The 24,964-nt window shown below is 37.1% G+C and overlaps 3 protein-coding genes across 8 annotated transcripts in view; 2 read left to right on the top strand and 1 right to left on the bottom strand.

The window, feature by feature from the left end:
• The first annotated feature begins 326 nt into the window (after positions 1–326).
• Positions 327–9,198, top strand: LOC106158345 (uncharacterized). 2 transcript variants are annotated; one of them, XM_087000453.1, is made up of 7 exons: positions 327–587; positions 1,533–1,810; positions 2,082–2,210; positions 3,151–3,317; positions 3,955–6,384; positions 6,736–7,003; positions 7,495–9,198. In XM_087000453.1, the coding sequence occupies exons 2-7, from the start codon at positions 1,549–1,551 to the stop codon at positions 7,923–7,925; spliced, it is 3,687 nt and encodes a 1,228-aa protein (XP_086856579.1). In that variant the 5' UTR covers positions 327–587; positions 1,533–1,548; the 3' UTR covers positions 7,926–9,198. The 2 variants fall into 2 exon arrangements, with proteins under 2 accessions (XP_086856579.1, XP_013389729.3); XM_013534275.3 differs by lacking the exon at positions 327–587 and adding an exon at positions 741–980.
• Positions 9,199–9,313: 115 nt separating this feature from the next.
• LOC147763892 (uncharacterized) lies at positions 9,314–18,285 on the top strand. Its single transcript, XM_087000454.1, has 7 exons — positions 9,314–10,005; positions 11,436–11,706; positions 11,962–12,090; positions 13,125–13,291; positions 13,653–16,076; positions 16,318–16,660; positions 17,144–18,285. Exons 1-7 carry the CDS (start codon positions 9,994–9,996, stop codon positions 17,425–17,427), a joined length of 3,630 nt encoding a protein of 1,209 aa, XP_086856580.1. The 5' UTR covers positions 9,314–9,993; the 3' UTR covers positions 17,428–18,285.
• Positions 18,286–18,663: 378 nt separating this feature from the next.
• LOC106170177 (sodium-dependent proline transporter) overlaps positions 18,664–24,964 on the bottom strand; it is a 33,025-nt gene continuing 26,724 nt past the window's right edge. For all 5 annotated transcript variants that reach the window (XM_013549940.2, XM_013549937.2, XM_013549942.2 and 2 more), the window contains 5 exons: positions 23,653–23,752; positions 23,273–23,382; positions 22,813–22,989; positions 22,518–22,620; positions 18,664–22,244 (listed from right to left, as the gene is read on the bottom strand). In XM_013549940.2, coding sequence (XP_013405394.1) covers positions 22,528–22,620; positions 22,813–22,989; positions 23,273–23,382; positions 23,653–23,752 — 480 coding nt within the window. In that variant the 3' untranslated portion in view covers positions 18,664–22,244; positions 22,518–22,527. The remainder of the gene's footprint in view (positions 22,245–22,517; positions 22,621–22,812; positions 22,990–23,272; positions 23,383–23,652; positions 23,753–24,964) is intronic.

Here is a 24,964-nt window from a genome sequence, read left to right as displayed (position 1 = left end):
ACTAGGCATATAAAGGAATTGAGGACATGTCTTTTATGGAAAATTTTATACCTAAGATTCTACGGTGTTTAAATAATGTTTAATGACCCTTCATTTATAAGGAAATAACGTTCAACTTCTATTGAAAATGGTGAGTTGGAATTCGCCCAATATTTCATGACGAGGCCGACTTTAACTGATTCATGAAGGATCCTTTGCGCATTAACTAACATATGTGCAGAAATAATTATATGATATATATAAAATTACTCAATTTTCCCCACTGTTACGCCCCAGTGCACGACACCCGAGTGCCCAGCGCACCTCTTGAACGCTGAACCAAATCGTGCCTGTCTATGTCAAATGTCTTCATGTTAAGTATCAATTACTGTCAAGACTTATACATGAATCAAGAAAGTATTACCAAGAAATATAATATCGCAATACAGCCTTCAATGTCAGAGACAGGGTGCACTCTTTCTGCGTGTCCATAGCATAATTATTACTGGCAAATAGCCGGAGTCGGATGATGTACGCTTGCATTCTTCACATACTACAGGTATATGGCAAGTGAAAATCAGCTAATTAATCTCAACGTTTTTATTCAGGTAAGCATTTTATTTCTGTATATGAAGAAAGTAATATGAAGCGAGAAATTCATAAAAAACTCTATTGAAATATCTGTGGACAGTCTGTATTCAGGGAATTTTTTGACAACTGAAGGACACATACATTGTATACTTACTGTGGCGTGTCAAATGATGTGAATTGTACACCTGAGCGCCGCCAACCCGGATCTTTGTTGGACAATAATGCGGTTATTTTTGACTGCTGAAAATAACCGGGTTTGCATAGAAATTCTCAACAGTGTGATATAAAGGGTTACAGCCAAAACATTAAAGGTAGAGAGGCACAAGCTAAAGCGTGCTCAAATAAAAGGCCTACTGTATACTGTATCAACTTCAATGGCGACAAGGCCAACAGCGAAACAAGCGGTGAACGTGAGTTGCCCTTTTTCTTATTTATTCTTCTAAATTCCGTCTGTTTGTACTTTTCAAGAGGACGCGGCACTAAATGGAATGTAGATCTGTAATGATGGGTTATTACAGTGCCACGTAAAAATCTGTGGTTTTTAACTGAAATAAAAATCTCTGAACTACTGTTCTTTACCAAGACCAAACGTTTATCGTTAAGTCATTTACCTGCATAATTAGGTCGTTCAAAGGCGTGGATGAATCCATTCGATTCTCAAGTTTTTAAACGACTTAGTCTAAGGATATCGTATCCTACGTACCCTGTAGGTACACGTACGTCAAATGTAATATGTAATAGGCCTATGTAATATGCTACCTTATAATTTACATGTTCACGATGCACCAGTACTGGGCACCAAGTGTATATGGATGAAACTTTTTGTTCAAAGTAGTCTCTAATTGCAACTTGGATATTATCTCAAGGACAGTGGTGTATAAATTGCTTTTTTATTCTTATTGATTTATTCATTCATGTATCTATTTAGATATTTACCAATTTGTATTTTCTTTGTATTACAGTACAGACGAGGCAAAAATGAATAAACTTGTTTTCCTGACGATGGTCACGGTCCTCGCGGCCAGTGTGGTCGGTCTTAGCAAAATGTGCACTCCCCAGCCCGCCTTTGATGAGGGGAAGGCTGTGATCGTGGCCCTGGGAGAGGTGCACCATCCTGCCAGCCTGGGAAACAGGGGCTGTGACCACGCCTTGGACCCCTTCGTCGTACAGGAGCTTGAAGTCTTAAGATGGGCGGTTAACCTCATAAATTCAAATAATTTCACTTCTGGAGTTACATTAGGTTTGTTTAATTCTTCATCACATGAACCGAGTCATAAATTAGAAATTTACCACGCACTTGTGTAACGGCATGTATTTTAGATACAAGTATCATGATGAATCTGTTTGATAAGAATCTATATGTGACTAACTCCAAAGTGTACTACTGGTATATATATTGTCTAATCCGAATAATAAAAACCACTCCTTTCTCTCCAAGTTATGACTTGTGGGGCTATTGAGCTTGAACCACATCCACTCAAAATATTAATCGACAGTTTTTTTATCTTCAGGACTAAGTATGTTGGATACTTGCGGCACCCCTTCCCTGGCTGTCCAAGGTACCCTCACACTAACGCCCAGCTTTTACTTGAGGGAATACACCGATTGCACTCCCTTCAATAACAGTGATGCTTTCATTGGTAAGTTCTCGCATTAACAACGTAAAAGCAATTTTTTGGTAAGAAATGCTTCACTTCACTTCACCTCAAAAATAAATTGTCAGACATTTTTGATGCTTTTTTGTTGAAGAATTCAACTCAGGTAGGAGACGGTGGTGGTTGGGGGGCGTTTGCTCTGAATCAATCTGATCTAGGCTGTGTGAATAAACAAAGTACGTGTAGGTTTCGCGGTGAAAATGTTCACATTTTCATAAAAACAAATCGCTGGCCAGAGACCTGCGACTCCACAACGACCCCCCTTTTCAATAAAACTGGTCATTTTTGTATTCAGAAGATATATGTCGTTGCAAGTCGATGAATCTGATTCTTTCACCTTTCGGCATTAGAAATCATACTTCCTTGAGTTATCACCTGTAATTATGTGTTTATTTACTTTTTTTTTGAACGTCAAGTAGAGCAGCCATAGAATGGTAAGCGACCACAACAATCGCTTTATTTTGAAAAAAGAAAAGACTTGCCCATTTACTTTTATCCCGTTTTCCATTGACTTACTTAGATTCAAAGAAGTGTACAGTGGCAATATTATTATAATAATTATTATTATTATTATTATTTAGTTTCTAAAATCCAAAATTTTTCGTAGACTTTACAATGTCATGAGAATAAAGAATAACAAGGGCTAGTGAAAGAAACGGAAACATTGATTAAAACAAATGACTGAAATAATGTAGAATATAACGTGCACCTTCATCAATCCCTTTGTGCCACAAACAGAAAAAAAAACAAAAAAATTATAATGGTGGGGGAAGGGTTCCTGTTTTGAAAGATAGCCTTCCCCTTTCGCTGAATTTTACAACAGCAATTATTACACGGGTCTAGCCAACAGATAGAGTATAAAATGGACTTGTGATTAAAGTTCAGTAACTGATAATGATAAGTTTTATTTAATAATACTTGCCAGGTGTTCTGGGACCTACTCGCAGTAGTTCTGCTGCCGCCGTGTCGGGCGTGCTGGAGGGTAGGCACATACCGCAGATAGCGTACTCTACCACGGCTGAAACGCTCAGTGACAAGAACAAATATCCGGACTTCTTTAGGACTGTTCATTCTGATAAGGAACAGAGCAAGGTAATCCTTTTCGAATTATTCTTTTATAAGTTCGCGTAAATTAATGTTATATCATATATAAACATAGAGACAAAAAGTTATGCAAATCAACATTTTATGCTCATATATGTGTGTGGGCTATTATCTCAAAACTACCATACGTAATCTAACTTTATATCACATGCAATAAGAGGTTATCAGTAAGTCATAAGATGCGGCCAGAATTGGCAATTGAGAAAGGGCACAATTCACGTGTTATTTATTAGTTTGAGAGCCAGCTCGAATTTCCATTTATCAAAATAAATAATTCTTTCCACTAATTTCACGGAAGTTACTAACAATATCAGTCAAAGTTTTTATGTTAATAAGGGATTTTTCCGCCTGGGTTAGATTCCATAAGCCCAAAGGGATATCCCAACCATTAAACAAATGTTTGACATACTTATTCATTAAGGTGTCCAGTCAGTGAAGCTTCCATGTATCAGATATCGATAACTTTTTTCATAATGCATATTATTCACAACAAATATGTTAAAATTATGTTCGTTTGTATTGTATTTTTATAATGATATTTTCATATTGATAATGAACTTCTTACCGTCCTTAAATTTATTTTCAACACTTAAACGTGTCTGTCTAATTTTTTTTTTCGTCGTAGGTCATGTTTGCTATCGTTCGTGAGTTAGGATGGAAGTACATAGTAACTGTCAGCAGCGATGACAATTATGGAATCGAGGGAATGAAAGAGTTTAGGCGGCTTGCAAAGGCAGACGGAATATGCATTGGACTCAGCGAAGTTATAGCAGACAACAACAACGACCCGTTGGTTTTGCGAGATATATTTGACAAATTGGTTTTGGAAAGTCGACATACAGATGGTCCTCTTGGCGTCGTGTACTTTGGCCCATCACCAATAGCCAAGGGGTTAATAAAAGAACAGCACAGACGCGGACTGAAGAACATATATTGGGTTATGCCAGACGCTGTCGGAGGGGCATCTCACCTTTTCGCCGATCAAGCAAGTACAGCTGTCGGTATACTGAGCATCGCACCGGCACACATCGCTATTGGATCATTTCTGGAAGATCACTGGAGACCTTTGCTCCGAAATATAAGCAAAGTGTCCGCTTATCCCGAGAACGTGCACACACGGTGGTTGCAGGAATGTTTCATGAAGATGTTTGCATGTAAATTTCCAAATATGCCGTCATCCTTGGTGCCTGATATAAATGCAAGACTTTGTGGCTCTGTACCTGAGAACGAGATAGCACAGAAGACTTTGCATCAGTCGCCGTATCTCGTGCAGGCATTGCATGCTCTGTACGCGTACGCCGTAGCGCTGAAAAATTGGCGCGTCTTCCAAACCCCTTCTGGCACGCTCTCTGCAAGAGAGATACTGAGAGAAATTCCGAAAGTCATTGTCGAATATGCCACTCTTGGTTTTGCTGCCCCACGAGAACTTAGGCAAAGCAGAATCAGGTTTGAGTTCAGTGGGACTGGAGATTTCAATGTACTTAATGGATTAACAACCATGTTTAATATTTACAATTTCAAAGATGATGGTTCTTTCAAATCTGTGGGAAACTATGGTTTAAACGGACTTAGTCTCGACAAAGACAGTATTGTGATGGACAATAACTACGGATCGCTCGTGTCTGGAGTTAATCTTCCTGTACCTTCTTGCAAAAGAGATTGCCAGAGGTGCAAGAAAGTTTCTGATGTCCCCTTCATCTACATCCCTGGGGACTTGTTAATTGTCGGATTGTTCTCTGTCCACGATCAGGGAAAGAAACCTTTTGAATGTGGCGACTACCGCAGTCTCACAGGTTCTGCGCAGCTGGTCGAAGCATTCATGTTTGCTTTGGAAGCCAACAACGCGTCCGGCTCTAATTTTGGGGCTATTGTATTTGACGATTGTTACAACCCATTAGTAGCTACCAAGACACTGTTAAATTTTCTTAGTGGGGATCTAAAACTGACCGATCCAGTGTCAGGAATCGCGATAGATGCTGCTAAAGCCATTGCTGTCATTGGTGCGTTCTCAAGTTCGGTAACCATCAGCATAGCAGACTTTCTCACTCCGTTGCGGATTCCGTTGATTTCGTACGGTTCGGCCAGCACCATACTCGATGACAGATACAGGTTTCCATTCTTTTTGAGAACAGTGTCAAATCTAGACCAACAGGCCGAAGCCATGGTGGCGTTACTGAAACAGTTTGGTTGGAACTACGTCATAACGCTTAACTCAAAGAATGCGTACGGTCGAAATGGGTATGAGCTATTCAAAAAACACGCTGACAAGAATGGAATTTGTATTGCCCGTAGTAACGAGTTGTCTCATGAATTTGGAAATGCAGATGCAAAGCTGCAAAGTATTCATACTGCCATCAATGACATTCTTCCTTACGCGTCAAAAGCCAGGGTAGTCATACTCATAGCCGATGACATTCATGCAAAAAATGTTCTTCTCACTATCGAGGAGCGCAACAAAAATCTCCCGCGGCCTCTCGGATTTATTTTCATTGGAAGCGAGGCATGGGGGAGAAGTTCAAAAGTCATAAAAGGAGTCGGAGAAGTCGCTGTTGGACACATTACTGTTGGGATCTATCCGCAACGTGATTATCATTTCGAACGATATTTCATAAATAAAAGACCGTCGCTTTCACACCGCAATTTTTGGTTTAATTTATACTGGCAAGACCATTTTCACTGTGATATAGAAGGTACCTTTGACCATAAATATGGAGTGCCGTGCCGGCCTTCAATGAACTACAATGATCCTGGGAGAAGTTTCGAACCCGACCCCTGGGCCGCGTACACAGTGCTTGCTGTGAACGCCACAATTAGAGGGTTTAGGCAAACGATGAGGACCCACTGTAACAGCCGATCAGACACAGCCTGCCTGGTGGAACTTAAAAAACTGGACAAGGTTGAAACGCTTGTGCAGAACATTCAGAAGACAGAGTTGCTTGATGCAAATGGTAATATTGTAAGGCCATTCAACGATGATGGGAATGGAAATGCTGGATTTTCTATTTACAATATTCAGAGAGATCCTGTGACTCCCCAAAACTTGGAATATAAAAAGGTACATGACAAAAACAAAATTTGAACCGGGGGAGGGGGGGGGCTTTAAAATGAATATTTTCTAATTATTTCCCGAAGGATATGAATATGTTGGTAATTGAAATACAACTACTCCTTTTCCAAATAAATTTGAGCTCGCAAATTACATGCATGTTTGCAACATAACGGCAACTTAATAGCCTACATGATAATTACATGATGTGTATTTTTATAATAATTTTAAAAAAGGGGGTGGAAAAGGAAATGCAATCCATCTTTTATGAACATTATATAATATAATACTCTTCCAGTATTTCAACAGATTATGTTAATAATAATACTAATCATGGGTATTTTTATTTCTTGTTTTCAGATAGGAACATATCAAGACCTACTGGTGCTTGACAGAGATAAAATAATTTTGCCAGACGGAGAGCCTGCGCAGGGTGGCGAGTCCTCGTGCAGCCGCTGCTTGGAGTGTCCAGATATTTCTACCAACGTTGAACCAGGTGATTCAGGACACTCGAAGCAAGATGTCGACGCCAAAGCTGTAGGGTTAATTGTACTTGGTGTCGCCCTAATATTATTTATTGGTGCAGTGGGATTCATCTTCCGGCATATGTGGAAAAAACATCAACAAGGTAGGTGAATTGACGCAGTTTCGGGGTTAGAAATCTATTTCAACTACATAAATGACTCTGAACTATTTGTTCGCTCTGTATAAGCTCGGTACATTGTAAAGACTGTAAACAATGACTGGAATTCTAGGGCAAGGAAAGTCGACTTTTTTTTACATTTTCTACACAACCGATTTTAACAAATGGTAATTTTTCATGCGTGTGAAATTTACAAAAGCTAATATAACTTTTAAAAATACCGAACTTTTCTGCTAGATAAAATCGTCTCTTATATTGTGCGGTATAATATATTTTACAGCCAATATAAAATCAGTATAATATAGTTTATATTAATTAAAGCACCGCTGCAAGATTAAAAGGATAATTCTCGGCTTCATTTTGGTAGACAGATATTGAATGTCTAACCTGAGGTCCATTGTAATGAGCAAGTAACATGCTTGTAATATAAACATCATAAAGAAAAATACTTTTACTGAATTAAACTGTTATTTCAGCTCAAAAGCATCAACAAAATGGCTACAATAAAGATCGTCCTCTGCCGCAGACCCCGGAAGAGGAAGATCGGCGAATATACACGGTGCTTCCTGAATCAAGAGAGACAGTTCCATCGGTGTTACGTCACCCATCGTCACAATGCTCTAGATGTGATCAGAGATCCCCTCAAGACAGTGACCGAGACATTCCGTCTACCTTAGACAGTGGCCGCGGCAATTCGTCCACCTTGGACAGCGGTCGAGACATACTACCCACTGTGGGTAGTAACGGACAAATTTCCCTCTCTGTGTCCACTTCGCCCATCGTGAATAGTGCTAGTTATCTTAATGTACATAAACATGATCAGGAACCAGAGGATCAAGGCACATATAACATTAGCTTTGAAAACGATTCCGACGGAGAGAGCTCCTTGCGGAATGTATTTGTCTAGTTATTAATTTCAAATAATATTTTATGACGAATTTCATGTACATAAAAAATGCGGCATGGTCACTACTGTACATGTATCAACCAGTACTAAAGGTGGATGTTTTAAGAAAACAAATTTTTACTTTTTCAAATTCTTTGTTATTAATGGGCAACCTGCAGCTTTGTTAAAAAAGTTGCACGTACGCAAGTGTCTCGATTTCATGGCCCCGTATCTCGAAATAGAATCGGTTATGGAATCGAGACACTAACACACGTGCGCAACATAGCGAACCTTTCGAGATACGGAGCCCTGGCATCATCACTACATGTGTACGGACACAACATGGGAATGTACACTGCAGGGGTATGGTCACTACATGAAGAATAAATAGAGTATTTTGCTGTTATACTGAATAAATTTTACAATTACATGCATCTTTTTTAACAGTCAGAGTCACCCTATATGCACTACGCTAATTATAAATCTGGAAACTGCGTTAGTGACAACTAATAAACCTGTGAAATATTTTCATGAGCATGTGCATGAATGTGAATTTATTATGTGATGTGGACTTTAAAATTTTTGGCAGTGAGTTGTTAAAAGCCATTGATATGACCTCATTCCATTGACAACATCGGACTACGTAGATTGATCGAACTTTGCGGGGACTCGTGCTGAGTGCAGTCAACTGAATAACACGTTTCCTCAATGTTTCCAGTGTACTCGTACAATCAACAGCTTCTGTATTGTACACAATGCCTTGAAGAGGCTTGTCATTGAGTTAAATTCAAACAATTCCTGCAAGATTGGATCGATCTTCGCAGAGCGATGGGGTCTATGGAAATGAGTCTAAATTGAGAAATATTTAACGATTGGTGCATTTTGAAAAAAGAATTCGGCCCAATATGATCTGATCAGAATGAAACCACTCGCAAAAGTAACATATCAGGGATATTAGAAATATATCCAGTTCCATTTTGTTTGATTTGACAAATATTCATTCATATTCATTTTTATATATTTATATTATAATATATACAATATAATATATTTATATTATATTATATATTAATTTATTTATAACCCCTCATATTGAAAGAGTTACACTGGCTGCCCATGTTTTTGTTTTAACTGTAGTCTTCGGAACTTTATTATTATTATTATTATTATTATTATTATTATTTCGTTTTTTGGAGGGTTACTTTAAATGTGGGCCTTTTAAATTAATATCAAAAGACATACATGAATGCGTCATGTCTTTTTACAGAGATGTAATAAATGTGTCTTCATTTGACATTTTTAGTCATGATTTAAAGAGGGAGAATATTTATGTAAAATAGTCGACCATGGGGCAGATATTATTTACGATCTAATCTTTTACCTTTACACTGCACGTTATTACATAAGTAACTAAACAACATTGCAAGGTACCAAAGAAAAAAAACTGTAAATTGTGTGACGTAAAATTTCTAAAGGATGAATTCCATTTTGTCTGTTTATGGCCATTAATAATGACTTCAGAAAAATATAAGAAGTAATGGCAAAAGCCCTCTGCTTTCACACTAGTACACTTAGATATTTAGGACTCAGAATGTAGGAGAGAACAGAAATCTTGTAAACTTGTGAGTCCTGCAGGGAAACCATTACGTCGCATCTGTGAGAATCACTGTAAGTTCCGCTTTGATGCTTTGTCCTCTTCTTATTCTTATGCTTATCATCTGTATTATTACTTTCCTTTGTCAACACCAATGCTTCCTTGTAATTTATTGTTGTACTGTTCCAATGACAAGATGTCTTGCTAAATAAAACTCTTCTTCCTGATTCTATTTTAAGAAATGGAAATTCCACATAGCCATGTTAAATTCAATGTAAGGTTTGTGTATTTGACCTCTCCTTTCGAAGTAAAGTGTCCAACGACCCGTAAGAAATAACGACATACCTGTTGCTTATGCTGGCCTTGACGTCGTGGACCCCAGATGTAAAGACACATGTACAGCCCACCAGGTGGGAAATTTCAGATGGATTTACTTTCCACGTTTCAGCCACACTTTTACAAACCGTAAAGTGAAGGGTTCGGGAGCATCTAGTGATGAAGTGTAAAGTGAGTATGATCACAGTGAAACGGCTGGTGCAATCAATGGGTAAAAAGAGGAAGTGTGCATATGAGGAAGATGAAATTTTGATTAAGAGTGGGTCTTTTTCTGGCCAACTGTGCATTTCTTTCGAACTCCTCGAATACACATACTGCCCAACAACGATATACCGATATACCACTTGTGTGTCTTTTTTTGAGAACTTATCAGTAGATTGCGAGCAATTTACTAATAAATTCTTGGGGAAAACATATCAAGTTATCACGAAAAGGGGGACAGCAAACACCATATTTGATGCGCTCAACTGCCCCTTGGACATACATGTATTAACGAATTTTGTAATTTTGTCCATGACTGCTTCTGTTACAGCCAGAATAGCATAACGCTGCACGTTAAACTCTGCCTCGTTAATAATCAAATGAACCACGGTCAAATATATCCCAACAGAAACTGTGGTCGGATAATGTCACTTTTTTTTACATAATAGTGTTATTAGTGATATAAGTCAAAAATTTTATATACATTTTGTCTTAAACTTTCCTTGAAAGTGAATAAGCAAAAACGTTAGTGTGAATGGCATTGTTTCAAACCTGGCGGGACGATGGCAGGATCAAAATACAAGCCAATTAGGTTGGATAATGTTCCTGATAAGAATTTCCAAAGGTGGCGTTCTTTAAGCAGAATATCGAGGGAAGCGCAATATTTTCCGCAAAACTTACTGTTGTCATATTTTGTACTAAAGCACAACAGGTTGGAAATTGGGTCTGTAGGGACAATTTTTTTCTGAAAATTTTTACCTTTTTGCCTCATCATTGCAGATTGCAACAATTACTTAATAAGACTAAAGACCGTAGTGTTTCAGAAGTTTTTATTCAGTTTTGTTATTACAATGTAGGTAAATTTTAAGTGAAAAGTTCTGATTCTTACTCTGATTTGAGTAATAACTTGATATCTGACAATTTCCATTTTCCTGCTTATTGTTTGTTATTTTGTATCATACATTTACTTTTAATGCATCATTTTGACCGGGATGTCCGAAAATTCTTCTTTGCTTCAAATATTATTTATAGAAATCTAAATATCTATAGCCAGTTTGAAGCAAAACAGAATATTATCATGTACAACACGGTAGCTGTAAAATCCAATTTATTTAAAACTTGATAATATCTTATGTAAGTATTTATTACAGTTGATGTCCTGAAGTGCTGGCATTCTGTAAAGCATTACTACAATCTAGGATCCAAAACAAAATAAATATGATTTTGGATCTTTGCCACAAGGCACCTGTTTCGATAAAAATACCATGTCTTCGGAGTAGGCAGAACGCTCGTAGGCCTGCTGTAAAAAAATTAAAATAGAGAAAAAAACAACATTATGTTCATTTTTCACTTGTTTTTAACACTAAATATAAGTTAAAACTACATTTGATATCTTTTAGATGGTCATGACCACGGTGTCTATGATCACGGCCCTGTCTCTGTTTTCTGTTGGTGTTGTACAAAGTCAAGGTGTGGATGGAGGATCGTGTTTTCAGGCAGTCAGAACAAACAATACTATAACGTTTTTGGCCCTACTCAGCATCCATCAACCCAGCGCCTATAACACCGAGTGTGCAGTTATCTCCACAATGGATGTGCAGACGATGGTTGCCGTTCAGTGGATGACAACACTTATCAACGAACACGACTTTATCCCTGGAGTAAAGCTTGGTGAGCTCAAAAAATATTTCTAAAAGTAAGATGATATAAGTGAGTAAGCCCATCGGATGCCACGAAGTTTCTCCACCATTGTCAGTGTATATTCTTTATTCAAATGATTTTACGTGGTATAGATATTTCTTTTTGAACCTGTGTAAAGAGACCACATGTAACAAAAGATTACTGAAAAACACCTCAGATAAGATACAAAAAAGCAGAGATTGAAATAATATATTTAAATACGTTAATCTTTTATCTTTTATGTAGACATGAAGATGTATGATACGTGTGGGAATCCTGCTCTGGCAACCCGGGCGGCGCTCCAAAGTCTCCCCGATATCTATCCTAATTACTATCCGTCCTGCCGACAGGATATCGAGCACACACCAGTTCTTGGTAAGTACATTTGTGGCATCAAATTAATAATTTTCTTGATGGAATCAATGTGCAATCAAGAAATAGGCAAGCTGAACCATCTTTTAACTTAAACTGAATATTTAACTCTACATGACAACCTTTTTGTAATACCCTGTTGGTAAAATACTGATGAGCTTCTTTAGGGCGTAAATCAAATGTTTTAAATAAAAACTACAGGTCCCTACCTAAGCGAAATCTACACATTACAAATATAATAGTCTTGCAGATTTGCGTTTTTTAATGCAATTGCATTGTTTGGTTGAAGTCGAGTTTACTGCCACATGACAAAACCAGTTAACAAACATCACTCCAGTGAGGGCGCCCTGGCCGTGATAATGGATACGTACATGTATTTACTGGAAACGCGCGGTAAAAAGAGCGTGACCCAGGAGAAAGTCAAAATAACACTGAAAAATGAAATGACGTCAAATCGATCCACATAAGAGTTGGGACTTTTTATTAGGCATTGCATTGCTTTGTATGTTTCTGTAACGGTTCATTGATGTTTTTCAGGTGTATAAGCTGTGATTGAAATCCTTTCACTTTCAAACCTTTGCTAATACTTTTTTGCACTGTGATATATTTCGAATAAATGTTGCCATTATTTATTTAGTTACCGTGTATTTCATCCCTTTTTTTTTGTAATGTGCACGCCTGAAAAGCATGTAAGCCATTTTATACGAATATCACATAAACCAGTATTGTCAGTTCCACTTGGTTTTTAACAATTTTTCCAAAAACAGATTTTTACAAAGCCCACACAGATTCTTGTATGAATATTTATGTGGCATTTCGACCAAAAAACATATCATAGAATGGACAAAGCAAGCATCAAAGGTGCTGCGTTACAACAAAATCAATCTTGAGATTTTTCTGCAAACAAGGATGCCAGATGTAGAGAATTCGCTCTCACATTGAAATTTGGGTCCATATTTTTTTTCAACGGCGTCACCATAAACCACTAATTCTTAAGAAATTTATCATAATGAATATAATTTTTCTCCTAAATTCAGGTATTTTAGGTCCCGCTAGCAGTGGGCCTGCTGAGGCGGTGTCGGATGCATTGAAAGGGAGAAACATACCACAGGTGGCATTTTCCACTACTGTGAGCAAGTTTTCTAACAAAACTTTGTTCCCAAGCTACTTTCGCACCGTGCCGTCTGATTTGCACCAAATCCAGGTGAATAATTAGTGGGTTCTGCATAACAGTTGTTTTGTGTTGTATTTATCTTTTGCAATCTTTTAACTTTTTAATCTTTGTAACAGAGCTAAAGCGTCGCTCGTTATTTCTCATCAATCCACATGACTGCATACTAAATGAATACAAAATGGATTATGCCAAAGGTTATGCTAAAGGTTTTTGCATCACTTAATCGGAAGGCATTACTTTTGCGGTACAAAATAATGATGGGCATCACAGTCCTGTCATATTTTGCAAAGATAAATTAAAGGTTTTATTGATGAAAACATTTAGACATAATTGTCGAAGAAGAACGAAAGTGTCGTTAATACCTTCTGTACTTTTTCTGAATCTTTGGCAGGCTATCGTGGCACTAGTACGCAGGTTGAACTGGACGTACGTGGCGACTGTCAACACTGATGACAATTATGGCACAGAAGGGATTGAAGAGTTTCACAAATTGTCTAAAGCTTCTGGAATATGCATCGCAATGTCTGAAACAATTTCTGTTTCTCCACCTACCAATGACATCACTTCGTATAACATAATACGGAAAATCTCCAAGATAATCCGAAACAACGCGTCCAGCATTTTAGGAGTGGTGTACTTTGGTCAGGCACCTGCTGCTGTGCAGTTGCTCAAGGTATGGGCAGAGAATATACAATTGTCGACCGACCTTCATCCCAGTCAGCTACGGTGGATTTTTCCTGATTCTATTGACGTAAATAACGCTCACTTTTGGCATTTGAAGGGCGCTGTAAGTGACGGTACCATCACTTTGGCGCCTGCTTTTTCAGAGATTGCCGATTTCCGCAACCACTGGTTGGGTTTAATGAAACGTGTAAGAAGCAGGAATGAAACTTGTGAAGCGGATTGTATGCACTACAAACTTTGGCTGGACGAATATTTCATGGAATACTATAATTGTTTATTTAAGGATGCCACGGTTCCAAAAGAATTACTTTCCAAAATGCGACTTCGTTTTCAAAGAGTGAGTGGGCGAGTTTGCGAGGAGGTACCAGACAGCGAGATTGAGTCCAGTTTTGTGCAAACCCATTACGTTGAGAAAGCAATGGAGGCAGTACTAGCGTTGGCGTCCGCTGTCAAGAATGCCCAAAATGTCCGCTGCAACAATGTGCCCGGGTTCTGTCAAAGTCTGAGAAACATGAATTCTTCTTCGCTTGTCCCTTATCTGGCTAATGTAACTTTGGAGTATAACAGATTTCCTCGACTATTCCCAAATAAAACACGGGGTACTTTTGATGCTAACGGGGATCTGAACAGTAGTGACTCAAATCATTATTTTGTCAACCAGTTTACGAGTGGTACATTTCAAAGAATTGGAAGTCACTCCCAAAGTGGCTTAAAGATATCTCTTGCCCTGGACGACCACCATGCGTCATCTTGCAGACAAGGTTGCTCAACATGTAAAACCAATGTCATAGAAGAAATACCTTTTGCGTATGTCCCGGGTAAGGTCTTGATACTTGGAATATTTTCTTTGCATGAAGCCAAAAGACCGACTGATTGTGGCGCCTTTAGGAGTCTGACTGGCTCTGTCCCCCTGGTGGAGGCCTTTCTTTATGCCATGGATACTCTAAATCAGAGCAGATATCCTAGCAGTAGAAGTGGGAACAAACCAAACTTCGGAGCCATTGTGCTGGATGACTGTTACAATGCCCTACGTGCAAGTCAACTTCTGCTCAATTTTTTCTCCGGCAACCTTATACTGAAAGATCCCAAATCAGGCGAGAAGATAGACAGCAAATTGGTGGCAGCAGTAGTTGGGGCGTTCTCCAGCTCTGTGTCTATGACAGTGGCTGACATCCTGACGGCTTTAAAAATCCCTTTGATATCGTACGGGTCTGTAAGCACAGACCTCAGTAACCGCGAGGCGTACCCTTACTTCCTTCGAACCGTGCCGGCCATTGATGGGCAAGCGCGCGCTATGGTTATGATGCTGAGGTCTTTAGGGTGGGAATATGTTGCTACTATCAACACAGAAAACCACTATGCTCGGGCAGGCATCAGAGCCTTTAAAAAGTACGCTAACGTTTCTAAGATATGTATTGCTTTATCGCAAGAGATGCCGTTCAGTAAGGCAGAATCTGAGCAAATAGTTCCCGAGATCGTACAGAACCTTCTGAACTACCCTGCCGCAAATGTCGTGGTCTTAATGTTGGATGACTTTTTAGCACGAGAGGTACTCAAGCAAATGAATGGAAGACGCTTAGGGGGACGCTATATTCTCGTAGGCAGTGAAGGGTGGAGCGATAGTGTTAATGTTATTAAGGGCTTGGAAAATATGGCCGAAGGACACTTAACATTCAGACTGGAGAAAAAGACCAGGGATTTTCCAGAATTTGACAGATACCTACGCTCTTTAAAACCTGGAACCAACCACAGGAATCCCTGGTTTAGAACGTACTGGGAAGAAAACTTTAACTGTTATTTACCGAATTCCTTGGCTAAGTCGCGTCCTCCGTGCGGGCAGTCATTGGTTTTGAATTCTGAGGACCCTTGGACAGTATACACCATTCTTGCTGTGTACGCTGCGGCAAACGGCATTGAGGCAGCTTTAGAAGAAGTGTGCGGCACCACAGAGCTTTGTCCTCTCATGCGTTCTACGGCAGGAGTCTCAACACTGTATGATGAGATAAAGAAGGTTAGACTGAGGAACGACTTTAGAGAAGTGGTTATACCCTTTGATGACAATGGAGATGGCAGTGCAGGCTTCGAAATTCTGAATATTCAAAAAGTTGAAACTCATCCCAAATATGTTGGGGTGAGTAACCTGGCTGTTTAGAACAGTATTTGTACCTCTAATATGAATTGCTTTGTAACGTATTGGGACGTTGATTTAGTGAACTTGACGTCTAATAATTCTTTATCTTTTATAAAACATATATTGTCAACTGAAACAAAAGGATGCATTTTGAATGCACATTATGTGCAAAAGACTAATGAAAATAAGAAACATCTTGAAATATTAACCAAATATAAGTGTTTCTTCTTTTACGAACCAGGTCGGGCTCTATACTGAATCAAGAGGTCTGGAGCTGCGTGAGCGGGATATCAGACTTCACAACCAGAGGTCCCCTGCAGGCAATGAGTCCGAGTGTGCACGAGGTGATCCTAACTGTCTGAAATGTCTGGCCATGACTACAGCTGACACGGAGATGGACGATGATTTGAATTGCCCTCAATGTTTGACCACCAACGCTGTAGTGACCGAGAAAGAAGACGCCTTCAGTAAAGTTAACCCAGTTGTTCTTGCCGTTCTGGTCCTCCTCAGCGTTGTGTTGACAATTGTGGTAGCAGTTCTCGTTAAGAATTTCTGCTGTCAAAGAAAAGAAAGGAACCCCCCAGGTAGTGAAGATATTAACATGGACCTTCCTATTATAGCAATGTTTTATCAGTTGAAATTTATTTTCAAAATTATTTTTCTTTGTTACCCGCTTCAATGACTAAGCGAAAATTATACTTCAGTGAATTCAACAAATAACACTAAACTTCGAGACTAGACAAAATTAATAAGATGGTTTACAAGGGGCGACTCTGCAAACAGTAGACAGTAGACGATACCGATTTTTTGTTTTGTGAGCTGCTGTTTAACGGGCAGCTAATTTTTAATTTGTGTCGATTTTTTAATGGTGGTAGGAAATGTCAAGTCCACGGTTTGTGAGAGAGGAAAAAAAAACCATCAGTAATTTTCTTGGTAACAAAAACTTCTACTACAGGTTTTATTAGATCCGGCCCTTTATTTTGTTGTTTTTTAACATAAATATGAATATTTTCTTTTTATCGAAGAAAGGCAAATACAAGCTAAATTCTCCATTTTTTGCTCCTTAGGAACTCACACTACTGGCAGAGAAACGTATGCCAGACCACAACTAAGACATTCTCCGCGTCCAGGAGAAACAACTCGCCCAAGGGAAAATCATTACATTGATTCTCTGTACGTCAACGGTGACTGGTGTCGCACCTCGCGTGCCGTGTCCACGTCCCCGTTGCGTTCATTCTGGAATTACGAACTCGAACAGAGCAGTCTGCCAAGCTCACTGGAATATAACATGGTGTTTGAAAATGACTTGGAAACAGACACAATTGCCGATGCAAATAGCGTGCGTGTGTAGATTATTGTTACAGAATTGCTCAGTACAACATGTTCTCGGAAATTTACGGGTGGAGAACAAAGGCAGCTTATATCACAAATCTGCTCAACATAAAGTTCTTAAAAAATCACTAATTCTTTCTATCAAAAGGATCGGTGGCGGGATTGTGGGGTTTCATATATATAATTATATATTCCTCTGTTTGAATATATGAGTTATCAAGACCGGTAGCGTTTATAAAAGCTTAAATGTTACCCCCGTTCTAACCGTTACCCGAGGTGAAAAAGTAACCGTTTACATAGTATGAAACAAGGGAAAGCTGAGGCACTGTGGACTTACATGCCTCATAAACACATATTTCTGGGGTCTTGTCGAGACTCAGTTCATGAAAGCTGAAAAGCCCTAGAAGATCATCGATGACGCAAAAATACATTTATTTTTCTTTTAACCCATTGTCCGATCTGCACACATTTAGCTGTATATATGTTTTGGGTGGCGAGTGAAGAAAAATTCAGATGTGCTATTATTATATGTGAATGTGTACGTTATCATCAGATTTTAATGGTACTTGATGTACAATGTATGGACAAGTTACTGGTCCAAGTAGAACTACGCAAATGCAACCAAATTTGTAATAGTTAAAGATATCCAATCATATCACACACACATTTTGCTTTACTAACAACTCAGGACGTATCAGCCATATAAGTGAGTCGCTATGTACAGAAATGTTTCCAAAGTCGAAGTGCGTGATTAGCATAAACATTTCCTTGTTTTATTATATCATATTTTCATTCTATTGTATTTTGATATATGGTTATTAATCATCACGACAGAGGTGCATTCGATTTCAATAAACTATTTATACATTTTCCTTAACTTACCTTTGATAATCAATATGTCTATACCAGAAAGGTAAGCCTATTTATAAACAAAACCTCAACTCATTCTGGCTGTTTTCACTGCACGGCACAGCGGCTCATGATCAGTTGCAGGCTAAATTCTACTGGAGAAATCAGTCGGAGTGAAATAGACCAGGTTACATTAAAACCTGTACCTTTTAGTGTGAACAGTAGAGAATTGTCATGAATTAGCCAGAAAAATACCCGTGGATATGTAGTGGAATATCAGTCTGTGGCCCTGTTGGAGGGTGATTATTTCAAACACGGTAGATATTCAAAAAGTCTACCTGTAGTGATACAGTAGATTAGTCTTCAATATACGTTGCTGTGCAAAGAACAAGACCAAACTATCGCATAAATAAACCCAAGTATATTTTATTCACTTAATTTATAGGTTAACAAACCAAGTAATACGGTTGCCAGTTCCCTTTTATAATATTTTCTGGCTTTAGGAGAGCAGCTAATACTATTAAAATATTAACTAAAAAGGCTTATTAAACAGAACACAAAACCCACGGAAAACTACATACGTGGCAGACACATATAAGAAAATACTTTGATAACAGGCAGTAGAATTTTTCAGTGATTTCCAAGTAATATTCAACTTTGTTTTGCAAGTAATTAACTGTAGGAAACAATGTACGATACAAAATAAAATAGAACTAATATTTAGATACATTCAGAAAATTAGCATTTTTACAGTTTTGACCAATTAAATACTTATCTCAATTAACATTCTTTTAATTACAAAAAAATTTTACAGTCTTCGAGCATATGCCCCATAAATAATTTTTCTTGGAAATTTAATGCTCCGCATATAACTTACCTAACGCTTGATTCTATGCTACCTGATAAAAGAAAATGTCTCTCTGCCCATAACCTTTGTTTGCATTTTAAACATTTTAAAATATTTCATGAAAATCATTAATATATTTTGAATGCACGTGGATCTCTCTCAAGCAAACAATAGTGCATTTATAACAACAAAAACAAATAACAGTAAAACAAAAGCTATACATACATACACATACTGATTATAATTTAGGTTTGACTGGACATTATACATGTACAGGTACGTGGCATATTTAAATTGGTGTTTTTACTGTGTTATATATAGCAGTGTTATGTATACATTATTGGCATCAATGGAAGTGGGTCTATATATTTTCAGATACATTGTATTGCAAGTAACAGGAGTAATATGAAACTTAATGCTTCAGTTGAGATGTGGCGAGCATCCCATTCTGTCAATATATATATACTTAAATATATACTTTATCATATTATTTTTCCTTTTTTATTTCATGGTTCATGGAATTTTTCTACATAGAATCATTTCTAAGATGTAAAATCGAAGTCTGACAGATGAAGAAATATTAGGCTATAACTCCAGAAGCAGTGCATGAAATGAAGAAATTTTCTCCAAATGCATCTCTTTCACCTGCCAAAATAGGTAACTATCACATTAACAATGAAATAAAGAGGGAAAAAAATCAAAGGCTTAGTTCAGCCTCCTTGACAACCCTGTCCCAGTTAGATCTTCAGTGTGTTTGTCACATAAATATATCTATATACAGGCATTATGATGATACACACCCTCCACCACCTAAAGACTATATACACCGGCAGTCTTCTCCTCATAATATTATGACTTTTCACTCTATTATTTTTCATAAGCACAGTACAACCCAACATGTGCTTGTTATACTTAAATATTATATTATCTTAAGATAATAATAATAATAATAATAATAATAATAATAATAATAATGATAATAATAATAATAATAATAAATCATCTGCATGTTGACACATAAGAGCATTTGATCTACTTAAGGTTTACCCCTTATTCCCTATCTACAAGGGCGATAAATTAACGTTCACAACATTTTATCATGTTGCAATATTGGCATAATAAGCATTTAAGAGGCACATCTTTATTTAATGATAATAAATGGACTACACAAAAAACTTAGTAAAAATATTTGTTGGGGAAAAGCAATGAAGTGGGAACATAGATAACAACAATAAAAGTAACACTTCTGACATTTGCCAGAAAAATGACTATGAAATAATGCTGCTATGTTTACAGCAACATATAGTTTTGCCCTTATAAATAAAAATGTAAATTTAACACTGGCAACACAGCAAATCCTTGGATATAATAATATGTATATAATAGGTCAACAATAACATAGTCAAGCAATGCTTGCTAAAACTGCAAAGCAAAATTTATAGATATTTAGAAACCATCTAATGTCAGATCCAATGAAAAAAGGAGACAACAAAAACAATCAAAATAACAAAAAATGAACAACTATTTTTAGTTTAAATACATAACACAGCATACACATTAAGATCAAATGAACAAAGCTAGAAAAGCAGAGAACAGAGAAAATAAATATATATAGGGGCCAAACTTTGTGCGAGATTCAAGAAGTTTACTAGTATCTAACTATGTTATGTTTTACTTGGCAGTCCAATTACCAAAAGTGCCAATAAAACTGTTATCTGAGATAGAGAGCAAAAACTCCAAGGCTGCAAAAAGTATATCAGATCGATACAATTAATGAGATTAGAAAGCTCAAAAAATAAAATTAGTTGCATAATGCTCCACTCCCACCACTAAAAGTAGCAGAAAAACATGAATTTTTTTTTTGTGATTTAAATATTCCACATCAGATCCTAAAGCCTAGGGCCAACTATTTAAAAAATATCAATAAAAATTGAGAAAAAAATTTTTACCCCAAAATCTTATGATATTTACATTGCATAGCATAAACTAATGTTAATAGTGATCAGTACCATCGGTTTCTGTTGTATGGAAAGCTGCTGCTGCCTTCAAATAATAATGTAGTACAAATTATGTTAGCTGCCTAACAAATCCCTGTATGTGTGACTCTTGTTGTAAGAGGCGACTAGATCAAATACTGAACAAGGGTCAACAATACTGCAGCTTTTCACTGTGTCCACTCTTTTTCCATGAACATTATTCATATTGTCAGTTCAAATGTGGCTGAGGGAATGAAAAATGGAATCGAGTGGCTTTTGAAAAGAGTTGAGATTTGGTCGCAGAAAAATACTCCTATGGTATTCCTCGGTAAACCACTCTTATAACAAGAATCTAGTGATTAACTTCTTCAGCATCCCCTCAGAAGTATGTTCATATATGGCCACCCTAGCTAACAAGCTAAGACGTGTGAGCAAAATGACACTACAGATTATACATAAAGAGGTATACTTCTGTAAATTTACACTAATTCCAATACCCAACAAAATTATATGACAAGTCAACAATCTTTTAACAACATATTCAATAAATACTTTCATCTATTTTTAATGTTCTTCAAAGCAGCTGTACGGATGTTATGGTCAACAACGTAGAGACACAGGGGGAGGGGTGTGTGTGTGCCCAGAAACAGCTGGGCAGGTTGCTATGACTACAGTGATATATATATGTATATGAAATAGCACGTTTGAGCAGAATGCCACCTCTGTTCATTTGAACAGGGGGCAGGAATTTTTAATTTCCTGACAAATCAAACATCAACAACTGCAACCAAGAAAGCAAGCAAGCTTGAGTAGGACTGCTAAAGCAAAACGTTTACTGTACACTAAGGTGCATTGTTTAAGATCATGTTTTAAGGCAGACTTGACCTAAAAATCACAGTTTTTATTCTTATCTATTTCTATACAGAGCCAAGATCTCCACTTCATGCTGTGTGGGTGGACCCCTATCCTGGTGAAGTTCTGTTTATATACTGCTTTCCTTTTCTCTTCACTGATGGTAATTGGATCACAAATGATGAGGTGTTCAGCAAACACCCAAATTCCTCAAAAAATTGGTCTGTGTGCTAGATAGTGTCTTTTTTTATGTTCTCTTTTTTTTTCTCACTTGCGTGTGGTTTTATCATGTCAGGCAAAATTCTTTAAATGCTGGAAGATGGAACAGAAACTACAAACTGAATCATCTTTGTTGGAAGTCAAAATTTGCTCCTTCAAGTTTCAAATCCAGTTTTTAAATGATGTTCACATTTTGTTTGCTGCTTTTATTTACCAGTTAACATTTATTTAGATCACTAAAGAACCTTTGTATTATAATCATAATCATTATCTTCATTTATCATCATCTTTAATTATCATTATCATTATTTATTTACTAATTTATATTGTAGTTTGTTACAAATCTGAGAGATATGGACAACTTACCCTTCCCCTCTCACGGTGTGTACTGCACAGTGACACTGTCATATCTGTTCTTTGTATTGGCCGGGCCCCATGAGGCATGCGGTTGTGAGAGAAATTTTATTTTCTGAAAGCAATAGAATTGCCTTTTAAATATTGGTTGTATGCTGGAGTGTATGCTTTATGACAAATAGAAGAAAAAGCACATCCTTGGTAGATCAAAGAATTTATTTATACCTACAGAGTTTGTAAATTCATTTAAAAAAATAATAATAATAAAATGAATCATTTTTTAAAATAAAGCATTGAAAAAATTTACCTGCCAAAATGTTTTCCCTTCATCATGTGTGGTAAAAATCTTGTATACTGACATACCCACTACAACAATGACAGGGGTTAGAGAGAGCATCCAGCCCAGAGCATCGGCCCACATGGGGTACGGCTCGCCTGCATACTCAATAGGCTTGTACTGGATCCAGTTGAAGAATAACAAAAACTGAAATAACAAGTGGAGAATATGCTTGTCATGAACTTCAAAAACAATAATGATTGTAATTCTTCAGTGGAACCCCCCCCCCCCCTTTTTTTTTTTGAAGACATTACCCAGGAAGTATTATCACTAGAAATCTAAAATATGTTCTAACTTTGCAGAAACTGCACTGAAGACCCCACACATTTAAATGATAAAATGATTTTACTCTTATTTTTCATAATAGGACCCCTGCATGGTTTCTCACCAAATTGACTGAGAGAAGTATTTGAGAGGACATGATACTTACCATTAACGTGGCTGGACTGAGGAAACACCAAAATATTTTGAAGATAAGCTTGAACAGTCGGCTGCGGGGGCCTATCATCTGTTCAATATCTTTGCAGAAACGGTCAGCACCTTGATATTGAAAATAATAATAATAATTTAGGAAAAGCAACATCTAATAGATAAAAAAAAACAAGAATGCATATATTAGGTGAAAATGTTCTATCACTCTACATGGAATTCTAGATAACAAATGAATTACAGCAGACTAAAAAAACTTTAAAACGCTTATTAAAATCTTTTACAAGACATCGTGATTCACAATTTAATGAAAGAACAGCAAGTGAATCTGCAGTGTAAATATAGGCTTATAGTGCAAAACAAGATGTTACGTTATCTTACCATATACCCATCCTATGAGCAGAGACTCCAAGCTGGCAAAGATGAACACAGACCAACTGGCAGCATATGTGTCCATCAGCTGCAGGATGTACATACCTCCCTAAAATACAGCATTGGAGCAATGATAAGAAAATATACAATAACATATAAAACCAACACTGATACAATATTAAAGTAAAATATGCAAAACTGGATAAGCAGTGGTATTTTAGCTAGGCATTTAACAAATTAAAAATAATAATTAAAAATGAAGCTGCATGCAATATTAAAAAAATAAACTGTACATGTAATTTCTTTTACTTATTCATAATGTTTAATTAGGTAAATCAAGTCAAATGTAATATACAAACTTTTAAGTTAAAACTTGAATGAGGCAAGGATCAATTTAATACTGAGAACACTTAACATGTAGGAGTGTCACAGACTGAAATGGTTGATATATATTATATTGCCACATGTTTATAGTTACTAATAATATAAGTTTTAAGTTATATATATATATGTATAACTAGATATATATTTGTATAGAATGAATGCTATTAAACTGCAAACTAAGATCCTGTAAGACTGTGAAAAGACAAGAGCAGATCTAAAATTGTCAGCAAGTGCCAGGTGAAAATATCCCCATCATACCCAGAACATATAGCCAAAATAACCTCAAAAGTGAAAAACAACAAATAAATTAAAATGTCAAAAAAAAACTAGTGCAAGAAATATCTTCTCCATCTGCATGGTATCACACCAGTGTCCATTTCAGGAAGAAGTGAAGAAAAAGTTATGGGTCAGATTAAGTTTCACGGACATGTTGGGTTTGGCTTCCATTTCATAAACAAGGCAAAAACTCAAGAACTACGCAAATGTCTTTGGTGCAAACACCTGCAAAACAATGATAAAAATCACACATCATAAGATACAACTACAGCAGTGGAAGCTGCTACAGCCAGCAATGACAATATAACAAGCCCAATCCCAAGTATTGTACACCCCTGTGTAGATGGACTAGATGGTCCTGGACGAGGACCAGGGTCTAAGGACAGTTTCACAAAAGACTTCAAAAGACCAAAATCAACTTCAAGACCAAAATAATTAGTCTACTTTGACCTGAGATATATAAGTAGAGGCCATCAAGATGAAATACTGTACATGTTTTAAAGCAAGAAATAATTGGCTACCAGATTTACCTCAAGTCATAGTGAACTAAAATCTCGACCTTAAAATTCAGAGAAAATTTCCATTTTAAGTTATTTTGTGAACTGGCCACGGGGTAAGGACATATTAATGACAGTGGATAGAGACAGAGAATAGTTGAGAC

The sequence above is a fragment of the Lingula anatina genome, chromosome 1 (assembly GCF_051362555.1).
Source record: "Lingula anatina isolate TDL-2025a chromosome 1, LinAna3.0, whole genome shotgun sequence".
Lineage (NCBI taxonomy): Eukaryota > Metazoa > Brachiopoda > Lingulata > Lingulida > Lingulidae > Lingula > Lingula anatina.
This window is presented reverse-complemented; position numbering and strand designations above follow the sequence as displayed.

Bases quoted from the DNA above. Each gene is read 5' to 3' on its own strand.
- LOC106158345 (XM_087000453.1), top strand. From the start codon at position 1,549: ATGAATAAACTTGTTTTCCTGACGATGGTCACGGTCCTCGCGGCCAGT. The intron at 6,385-6,735 runs GTACATGACAAA...TCTTGTTTTCAG, and splicing joins AAAACTTGGAATATAAAAAG to ATAGGAACATATCAAGACCT. The intron at 7,004-7,494 runs GTAGGTGAATTG...CTGTTATTTCAG, and splicing joins GTGGAAAAAACATCAACAAG to CTCAAAAGCATCAACAAAAT.
- LOC147763892 (XM_087000454.1), top strand. The intron at 11,707-11,961 runs GTGAGCTCAAAA...TCTTTTATGTAG, and splicing joins TATCCCTGGAGTAAAGCTTG to ACATGAAGATGTATGATACG. The intron at 16,661-17,143 runs GTAGTGAAGATA...TTTGCTCCTTAG, and splicing joins AAAAGAAAGGAACCCCCCAG to GAACTCACACTACTGGCAGA.